Source organism: Cannabis sativa, chromosome 8 (genome assembly GCF_029168945.1).
Source record: "Cannabis sativa cultivar Pink pepper isolate KNU-18-1 chromosome 8, ASM2916894v1, whole genome shotgun sequence".
NCBI lineage: Eukaryota > Viridiplantae > Streptophyta > Magnoliopsida > Rosales > Cannabaceae > Cannabis > Cannabis sativa.
This window is the reverse complement of record NC_083608.1, coordinates 20655800-20666208: the sequence shown is the minus strand read 5'-3', so window position 1 is coordinate 20666208 and position 10409 is coordinate 20655800. Positions and strand designations below refer to the sequence as shown.

The 10409-nt window shown below is 26.9% G+C and overlaps 1 protein-coding gene across 3 annotated transcripts; it reads left to right on the top strand.

The window, feature by feature from the left end:
• Positions 1 to 7352: 7352 nt before the first annotated feature.
• LOC115699984 (protein ALP1-like) lies at positions 7353 to 10409 on the top strand. Of its 3 annotated transcripts, XM_061102546.1 has the most exons (5): positions 7356 to 7962; positions 8064 to 8289; positions 8382 to 9445; positions 9630 to 9968; positions 10142 to 10409. In XM_061102546.1, exons 1-3 carry the CDS (start codon positions 7378 to 7380, stop codon positions 8840 to 8842), a joined length of 1272 nt encoding a protein of 423 aa, XP_060958529.1. In that variant the 5' UTR covers positions 7356 to 7377; the 3' UTR covers positions 8843 to 9445; positions 9630 to 9968; positions 10142 to 10409. The 3 variants fall into 3 exon arrangements, with proteins under 3 accessions (XP_060958530.1, XP_060958529.1, XP_060958528.1); XM_061102547.1 differs by having other exon boundaries at positions 7353 to 7962; positions 8400 to 9445; positions 9630 to 10409; XM_061102545.1 differs by having other exon boundaries at positions 9630 to 10409.

Genomic DNA, 10409 nt, shown 5'->3' with positions numbered 1-10409 from the left:
TATTAATTGAGAATCATCGTATCTTTACATACATATACGTGTATATATATATATATATATGTGTGACTGTTCTTTAATGTTTTTTATTATTTTGATGACCATAATGAGATCGTGATAACTGATAGATCCTTTCAATAATTTATATGGTAATTCATGTGATAAATCTATATATCTATATATAAATATAAAGGAATGCACAAAACATTCTAGGTGGCATCTTATATGAAGTTTCTTTTTAATTCTTTGCTATCTCCATTTATCACTTTTATTTAGTTTTTAAATTACTTTTTCATTCAATTACATCATAATAATTTATAAATTAGTAATAATAACAATAATAACTTAATTAAGTTTGTAAAAGAGAAATTATGTGTCCAATTAATATCAATAAGTATTATAAAAACCAAAGGTCATTCAAAATAATTTATACTAATAGAATAATAATTAAATACAACACCTATTATATTTATATTTGTATTAACCGAATAAGTAAAAATACAATTAATTATTACCAAAAAAAAAATTAAAAAAAAAACATAAGCCAACAATGATATAATAATCCCTTCAAAAAGTCAAAACAATAATAATAATTTTTCAAAAAAAATTCACTATATAGTTGTAATATTTTTTTAATTCTATTTTGTCATTTTATTAGTTATTTAAATTTATATTTATTTAATATTTAAATAAAAAATATACATATTTAAAATTTTATAACTATTAAGAATTATTGAAAAAGAACTATGATGAATTTTAAAAAGAATTTAACAACATATTTTATTATATATATTTATTACCTATTATTATTAATATATATAATTGTAATATATACATAATTAAATATTCAATTACAAATCCTTTCAAAATAATATATATATATTCAATTATAAAAGAAAATTATATAAGGACTCTAATACCATAAATTTATATTTACACATAATAATAGTCATATTAGCAATTATAATTATATATATAAAAAAATTAAAAAGCATTAACTAATCAATTATACACAATATATATCAAGTAGAGACTCTTCTACTTCACTTTGATTATTACAATTCCTCAAAGTCTTTTCATTTTCCTACCAACCTTTCAAGTTTTTTTTTTCTACATAACATCTCACAATCATGTAATAGTTTCTCTATAAATATAATTCATTCTTTACTTGATCTCCTCACACTCCTCTCTCTCTTCCTTTCAATCTTATAAAACTTTTTTTTTTTGTTTTTTCTATTTTCATTTTCAAAAACAATGGGAGGAAAACATTAAAATACATGGCTATGGAGAATAAATCATCATCAACGTTATCATCTCAATCACAAAGACAATGTCCATGAAGAAGAAGTTTAACAATAGTAATAATAATCACACCCAAAAAAAAATATGTGTGTGTATCGAGTGTATTTATAGAAGTTTAGTATTGATCATCATGTTTTTAGTTTATTAGTCATGTCATTCTCTTAAGAAATCACCCTCTTACTTGTATGTATATATATTTAAACAAAGTTTCATTCACAATAAGGGAATCTTCGACAAAAAATTAGAGGAATTTTCAAGCTAAATTGTTAGGCTATCATGTATGTGTGACTTTATTCTATGTGTAATTTTTATATTTTATAATCATGTTTTCTTCTTTTTCTTTTAAAGAAAAAAGTGTAATTGTATGTTAAATTGGATGTTTAATTACTATTATTATAATTAGAATAAAATATATATGATATATTACATTTTAAATTTAAAAATATAATTAAAATTATATATTATTCTAAAAATCATCATATTCTTAATTATTTAATTATTGTACATTTCTTTATTATTTTTAAATTAAATTTCTTATAATAATCATAATTATGTAATAATAATGTAATTGATTTATTAATTCATATACCTCTTTTCATCTACTTTTACATTTTTATATAATTCATAAATAACTTATAATATATATGATATATTGTTATATAAATAAATATATAGCATTTTCTTTTTACTTTTCCCTAAGTAACTTATTTCAACATAATAAATATATACATACCATTAACTTATTCCAACTTTCAAAACAACACAAATTTAAGCAAACCAATATATCAACTATCTTTCATTTTGATTTAACAATTATATATAAATATATATTATTAAAATAAAATAAAAATAATATATATATCATCAAATCATTTCTTATTAATAAAATTAATAGTGTCTTTTTAACTTTTTATAACTTACACTATTATTATTATTATTATTATTATTATTACATTCTCATAATATTTCACTAAAAGAAAATCTCATTCTAAAATAATAATAATAATAATAATAATAATAATAATAATAATAATAATCTCATAGTGATTGATTCTTCATTATTTAGTCTTTTATAAAACAAATTAATTATTTGTATTGTGTATAAATTTTGTTATATACTTTATGTGTAGTAATATTTGAAAAAAAAAAACACTTTTAAAGTTGGTATTAATATTACTAGAAATTTTTCCTTATTAAATTTCTAATATAACCATTTAATAGTGGTGGCCACTCCAAATTAATAGTATGGTATGATACAAAATATCGTGGCAATACTAACTTGGATATATGGGAATTGACAGCGACAATAACCATAATGATAGTTGATGGTGACGGTTATAACACTGTTAAAATATATAAAAAAAATCTCAATTTAATATCATATTTATCATAAAATTTTAAAATCATTTAGTTTAATATAAAATATTATTGCAGTCTATTAGTATTAAAATAGACACTCTAATAATTTAATAATTAACATATATTTTTCTTATATAATCAATAATAAATAAATTTTAATAACATTTGTAATAGAGCTAATAATAATAAATATATTAATAAATTATGAAATTTTAACGTCACGTGTCATGTGGTTTAGTTGACCCAGATATTTACTATTACAAACTTCTTTTAAAAAATTCATAATTTTAAAAATTATCATAATTTTTATAACACAATAGTATATTTTATATTACACTCATTCGGTATAAAAAAAATAATGAATATTATATTGCACTCATTCGGTACATGTCAAATATTAAAAATTAAAAAAAAAAATCCTTTATGTTTTTTAACAAATAAAAAATAGATTTTTTTATTTTAAATTATTAATTTTAATTCAATATATATAATACTACTACATATATAAAATAATAAAAAATTATTCTATTTTTTATTTTAAAATAATTGAATAATAGCAAAAGAATAATTTATAATATTTTATTTATTTAATAAAAATATTAACAATTACTTGATATATGAATTTCTAAAATAATAAAATAATCATAACTTAAATTTTATTTTTCAATAATTATAACAATCGCATGAGACACAATATGTTTATAACTATCTCGCGAGTGCTCAACTAATTTCATACGATACTTATAAAATTTTAGTTAGTACAAAACAGTAAGACAAATAAATTATAAAAATAATTAGTCGCATGAATTATAATTTTCTTTTCATCATTACAATTTAAGGTAGAAATTTCACATCTACATAATTTATTAAAATTAATCCCCTTACCAAACATTTCATATAGAAAAATTCTATCACTAATATTTTTTATATAAAATCCTTATTTTTTTAGTTTTAGAAAATATATAATATTGTGATAGCCCATATTACAGTTGTCATCCTACATTCAATATTTTGTAGAAAAAGCATTTCGCTGACACCACAAAATAAAATGTTAAAACTTTTATAAATAGTATGTTAAGAAAAACATTTAAACAATAATTCAAAAATAACTACATCATCAGTCACAAGCTTAAATTATTAAATTCAAAGACTGTTTTCTTTTTCTTTTATTTTATTATAAAAATACATGTTATTTCTTTGTTAATTCCATTATTTAATATTTATCACAAATTTATTATCTTTTTGTGTATTATAAAAATAATAATTTTTTTTATTTTAATACTATTACTTTATTAATAACGTACACATAAAAATGTTATATTTTAGATTATATCATTACATAAGTAAAAAAAAAATTATAAAATGTTTACAAAAGTTGAACAATACCGCGCGAAGCGCGGCTTAGTTCTCTAGTGGTTAATAAAGCAAATGCTCTCCATTATGGAAGCGGATCCTCTGTCTAGCATTCCTGTCCATTTTGCTGTCCACCCAATTAAAATAGTCCAAGTCATTAATGAATTAATACTGTATCACCATTTTAACATCTATCTTTCCGTTAACAGTACCGTTAACAGTATAAGTATTAATATATATACATATATTTGTTTAATAAATAAGGACATATTAGTGCAGTGGGACCTAACTATGAAATTTTTAAATTTAATTCAAGTGAAAAACACTTTCTTATTATTTTGTTATTATTTTTGTTTGGCAGATTATTATTATTATTATTATTATTATTATTATTATTGTTATTATTATTATTATTATCAGATTTCTTATTTTTTTTTTCTTTTTTACTTTATCCAACAAAATGGTTTTTCATATATAAAAATAAGTTATATGATTTCAAATTAAATTGTATTATATATTTAATTGATGAAAAAATTAATCCTATTATAAATCTTACCTATTATATAAATGCCTATCTAACTATTTTTGTTGTGCATTTAACAGATTGTCATGCTTTTTGACAGAATATTCTCCAATAAAAAATTAATTTTAACAGAAGTATAAATTACTAATAGCATTAGCTTATCTTAAGAGTTACATACTCCCACATATAGATACAACTATTCGCAATAGGCACTGATTCACATAAACTATCTTTCATATATTGTCATCAACTTCACGAATATATGTATATATAATCCATCTGCTACATATTTGTACAAGACATCATTTCCCTTGAATCATACACTTAGGGCCCGTTTGGTTGATTGTAATGGGCCAGAAAAGAATGGAATGGAATACTAATGGGCTTGATTCTTTTGTGTGGTTGAAAAATACCAATTTTGGAAAATAATTCCATAGTAATGCAATTCCCCAAACTAACGGAATTGCTTTTCCATTTTTCATTTGGTGGAATTATAATTCCATTCCACACTTTGGCATATCAACAAATTATATCTCTCTTCTACTAGCCATGGTCCAAGCCCAACAAACCCTAACCCTAGCAAATTAAAGATTAATCTGCTGCCATTGTTGTGACTGTCTTCTTCGTTCATGCTCACTCTGCAAGTGTCGGGCTTCCTTGATTGGTGGTAGCGTTGCCGGAGGTAATTCTCTCTCTCTCTCTCTCTCTCTCTCTCTCTCTCTCTCTCTCTCTCTCTCTCTCTCTCTCTCTCTCTCTCTCTCTCTCTCTCTCTCTCTCTCTCTCTCTCTCTCTCTCTCTCTCTCTCTCTCTCTCTCTCTCTCTCTCTCTCTCTCTCTCTCTCTCTCTCTCTCTCTCTGGTTTGGTGATTTTGAATCTATTCTTGTTGTTTTGTGTATGAATGTGTGAATCTGTTCTAAATCATTCTCATTCTCTTCGGTCATTATAAATAATTACATTATGAACTAAATCATTCTGTCACAGAGCTTGATTTTTGCTTCACATTCATTGACAAAATTTACAGAGACAATTGCGATTATTATGCCATAAAAACATGTAACAGCACTAATGGGTGCGCTGGTTTAGTGGTTTGCTTTAATACTTTGTTGTCTCATTGGTTTGACTTATATAAGAATCTGTAGCAAAGTTTCTATATGACAAACTAACATTAAAAAACAAACATAAATAACAAGCTGGGATTGGGAACTGTAGTAAATGATGAGAATGATAATGTTGTTGTTGTTTTGGCTATTCCTGCCCCAAAGGGCTTTTGACTCAACTTATGCTGAAGGACTTGCTCTCAAAGCTGCTGTAAAGTGGTGTATGGCAATTAAATTTCCCATTTTAATTATTGAATCAAACTCAAAGTTACTTGTTTATAAAATCATAGTGCTAAGTGAGTTAATCATTCATTATATTGTTGGGAGTTTAGAAGAAAGGAATACACTCCAACTTATTTTAGATGAAGTGTGAATCTCTGTAGTTCGGTGTATATATCTTTTATTTATTGTTTTACTTCCTTTAAGTTTGTTCGAATTGTATTATTATAACTTGTTCTTATTTTTGTGGTTGTACTTTTTGATTTATTTAGGGATTTGAGATTGGGTTTGGATTGAATTTCCAACAGTAAAGATGCAAACTTAAACTTAAAGTGAGATTGGGTTTGGATTTATTTACTGATAGTTTCAGTCTTTAGTTATTTATCTTCACGCTGCAGTTTTCACAATTCTTCAATCTCACATAGTTTTAGTAGTATATCTCGTTTGAGAGGGTGAATAAAAGCATTTATGAAATAGCTTTGCATTATGTGTTAACTGCAGATTTGGGATATCTGGTATTATTTGTTGTTTGTGTTGCCCAGTGCCCACATCTGGTATAATGAAATCTCACTCCTGTTTTTTTTTTTTTTTTTTTTAAGTATGGTATATTGGACTTGACTTTTGCTCTCTCGTACTGCTCCAAGTATTTTAAGTATAGTATATGGTCATTTGCCGTAGTGATTATGTTTATAGTTGGTTGTTTTGGACATTGACAGTTTGGGAGATTTGAGCCACTATGCTAAATTATTCAAAAAATTGAACTACATGTATTTTTGTGGTCCGCACTGTTTGAAGTCTTATGTTGTTGACATTAATGAAATGTATCCAATTTTATTTTTTGTGTTTTTCTTTTCGATGTACACTAATGTTTAATCATCTGATTTTCTTATTCCCTCAAGATGTCTATTTAATTTTAATATTTACTTTTGTTGCTTTAACTCGAGGTAAGGTCTTCTAACAAAAGTTTAATCAACTGAGTGGTAGTGGTGTTTGACATTACATAATGTGAGATTCATGGGCTAAGCCTAGAATGGGCTCGATTTGAGTGCTCATGGTTTGAAACTGGATCCCATTTTAATTATTGAATCAAACTCAAAGTTACTTGTTTATAAAATCATATGTAATGAAGTGGATCTTGTTGGGATAATATGCTTATTATTATGATATTGGTATTTTAGGAAAACAAAATGAGAAAAGAGAGTAAGAAGGTTCCTAACTTTCTATAGCTATGCAGCTGTAGTGCAATTATTAGTTCCATTCAACTTCAAATATTGGAAAAATATTGGTTTCTTATTTTTATTTTTCACAATCATGTCTTGCTCTACTGCCCCTTAAAGGAAAAATGTAGGAGCTGGGTGTACACAAAGAATATTGAGTTTCACATTTACTTTTATTTATATATACATACATATATTTGATACAGTGGATTGTATGAATATTTAGGACTTCATTGTGTATGAATATTACAGTATATATATATATATATTTTTTTTTTGTGATATAATGAAGAATTATTCAGTGGATTGTATGAATAATGGTAAGTTTCTTTTGCTCAATTATTGTCATTGTAGGATAATGGCTCGCTTAACTGTAAGTGAAAGACAAATTTTGAGAAAGAAGAAGATCATAACTCTTTATATGTATTGGATGAATGTGTTGCATGTAGTGGAATGGTTTTTTAAATTATGGGAAAAAATTATTGAACATAGTATTGAATCAAGCTCTTTGGGAAGACAATTATACATACTTGATATTTTTGTCAATAGGCAAATTGTGCACCAAATAGCTTATGAGAGTGATGTCATTTGTTTTGATCAACTTAGGATGAATAGGAAAGCATTTAGCACTTTATGCATAATGCTTGAAACTAGGGGTGGGTTAAAAGCATCTAAATATTTACAAGTAGATGAACAAGTGGCTATGTTTTTACATGTAATTGCTCATCATGTGAAAAATAGAGTCGTTAGATTTCGATTTATGAGATCGGGTGAGACAATTAGCAAATATTTTCATAATGTGTTACATTCAATCATTCGGCTACATGGAGAGTTATTGAAAAGACCTGAACCTGTTCTTGAAAATTCAACAGATGAGAGGTGGAAATGGTTCAAGGTATAATATATATTTCTTGAATTTCTTGAATTAAAATGGTTTAGGTGGAAATGGTTTGTTTGTTTGAAATACTAATGAAAAAAACTTTGTTTATATGGTAGAATTGCTTAGGAGCACTAGATGGAACTCATATTAGAGTGAGAGTACCTATGAATGATAAACCAAAATATCGTACTCGAAAAGGTGAAATAGCTACAAATGTCTTAGGTGTATGCTCCCAAGACTTGCAATTCATATATGTGTTACCTGGTTGGGAAGGCTCTGCAGCAGATGGTAGAGTTTTACGTGATGCCATACGTAGAACAAATGGTTTGTGTGTTCCAAATGGTAAGCTTGGTGTTTTAGATTGTACATTTTTTTATTTTTGATTAGTAGCTCATTTAGGAGACAACTTAATCCCCATCTTTATTTTATTTTAGGTTATTATTACCTTGTAGATGCTGGATATACTAATTGTAAGGGATTTCTTGCTCCATATCGAGGCCAACGTTATCACCTCAACCAATGGGAAGATGGAAATCCTCCTAGAAATTCACAAGAATTTTTTAATATGAAGCATTCATCTGCTAGGAATGTCATTGAGAGATGTTTTGGTGCAATTAAGAGTCGATGGGCAATTCTTAGGAGTCCGTCATTCTATCCAATAAAGACTCAAAATCGAATCATTTTGGCATGTTGTTTGCTTCACAATTTTATTAGAAGAGAAATGCCTACTGATAATACTTATATGCATTCAGAGAATGAGATTAACAGTGGAGATGAAGAAGATGTTGATGGATCCATAAGAAGTATTGAAGCTTCTGAAGAGTGGACAACGTTTAGAAACAATTTAGCACATGAGATGTATAGTGAATGGAGGGAACGTAGGAGAGCAAGCTAGTTTTTTTTCTTAGATTAAATGCACAATGATTATCTAGGTTTTTATATTTGTTTTCACTTGGCTATGCCAAGTTATTTGAATAGTTGTGTAATTGACAACATTGAAATTTATCTTTGAATTTATGTTTTGTTATTGGTGTGTATATCAATTCAGTTTTGTTTATTTACTGTTGAATGTCTTTATTTTTCACTCAAGTTCAACATTTCAATTCTAGTTTTTAGTTTTACATTATTTTGATTCCTTATTTCAGCATGGAGACTTCAAAAGGAAGAGGTCCAGGACAAAATAAAAGATTCTGGAGTGAAGATGAAGACAAACACTTGATTGAATCACTTATGGAGCTAAATAATGAAGGGAAGTTTAAAGCTGAAGGAAACTTCAAGCCAGGTCATCTTAGAGCTATTGAGATGAAACTAAAAGAGCGAATGCCTGGATGTGACATACAAGCTAAGCCACACATTGAGTCTAGAATGAAAACTTTGAAGACTCATTTTCAAATAGTACATGAAATGTTGACTGGACCTTTTTGTAGCGGGTTTGGATGGGACAGTATTAGAAAAAGCTAGAATCGCGGAAAAACCAGTGTGGGAAGCATATTTGCAGGTATTTATGTTTATATATGCTATATTATAATATAACTAGTGCTTTAAAAATGTTAAACTTTTTAACTTGGCATAATGTTTGGAACTTCTTATAGAATACTTTGGTATGTATACTTTAGAGATATGTGAAGTAAAAGATAGGTTATGCAGTGTGATTTATTGGTTTTTATTTTGTATACATGCAGAGTCATAAGGAAGCAGCCCCATTCAAGATCAAGTCATTCCCTTGGTATGACGACTTGTGTGCAGTTTTTGGCAAAGATCGTGCAACTGGAAAACATGCGTAGACCGTAACGTATGTTGTTGAAGAACTTGAAGCTGAAAAGGAAAACACTACACTTGGAGAAGATGATTTTAGCAATGCTAATAATGTGGATGAAGTGGAATCTATGTCTGTTTCAGATGCAACAAGAGGTGCTCAATCTCACACTCAATCAGATGGGTCTTCAAAGAAGAAAAGGAAAGCTGCAAATCATGAAGAACTTTCAAATGCACTTACACAATCAGCTTCTATTCTCGCAGAGGTAATTGAAAAAGCTTCTATTCGTTTGAGTAAAGCTATTGGTGAAGACTTGAATGAAAAGCATATGCAGCTCGGGAAAGAGTTAGAAAGGACCACTACACTTACTACAACTCAACGTCATAAGGTAGCTCGCATGATTATGCAAGATAATGCTCTGGTTTCTTACTTTTTCAGTGTCCCAGATGATGAGAAGGATGAATGGGCGAGACTTCTGATTGATGGCTCTCTTTAGTACACAGCTCGGGAAAGAGTTAGAAAGATCATGGTTATTCACTTTGGTCTAAAATAATTTGCAGGACAATATATATTGCCTTTGACATTCAGTAGTATACAAATTATAATCTTTTGGATCTGGTGTAATGTGTTATGCTCATAATTTTGCAAACAATTATTTTGAGCATAAATATGGGAATTGGACATGAATACTTATACTTTTGAACAA

What these genes read in the sequence shown, in the direction of transcription:
- LOC115699984 (XM_061102547.1), top strand. Translation starts at nt 7,354, where the DNA reads ATGAAGAATTATTCAGTGGATTGTATGAATAATGGTAAGTTTCTTTTG. An exon ending in AGAGGTGGAAATGGTTCAAG is followed by an intron (nt 7,963 to 8,063) that starts GTATAATATATA and finishes TTTATATGGTAG; the next exon opens with AATTGCTTAGGAGCACTAGA. An exon ending in TGGTTTGTGTGTTCCAAATG is followed by an intron (nt 8,290 to 8,399) that starts GTAAGCTTGGTG and finishes ATTACCTTGTAG; the next exon opens with ATGCTGGATATACTAATTGT.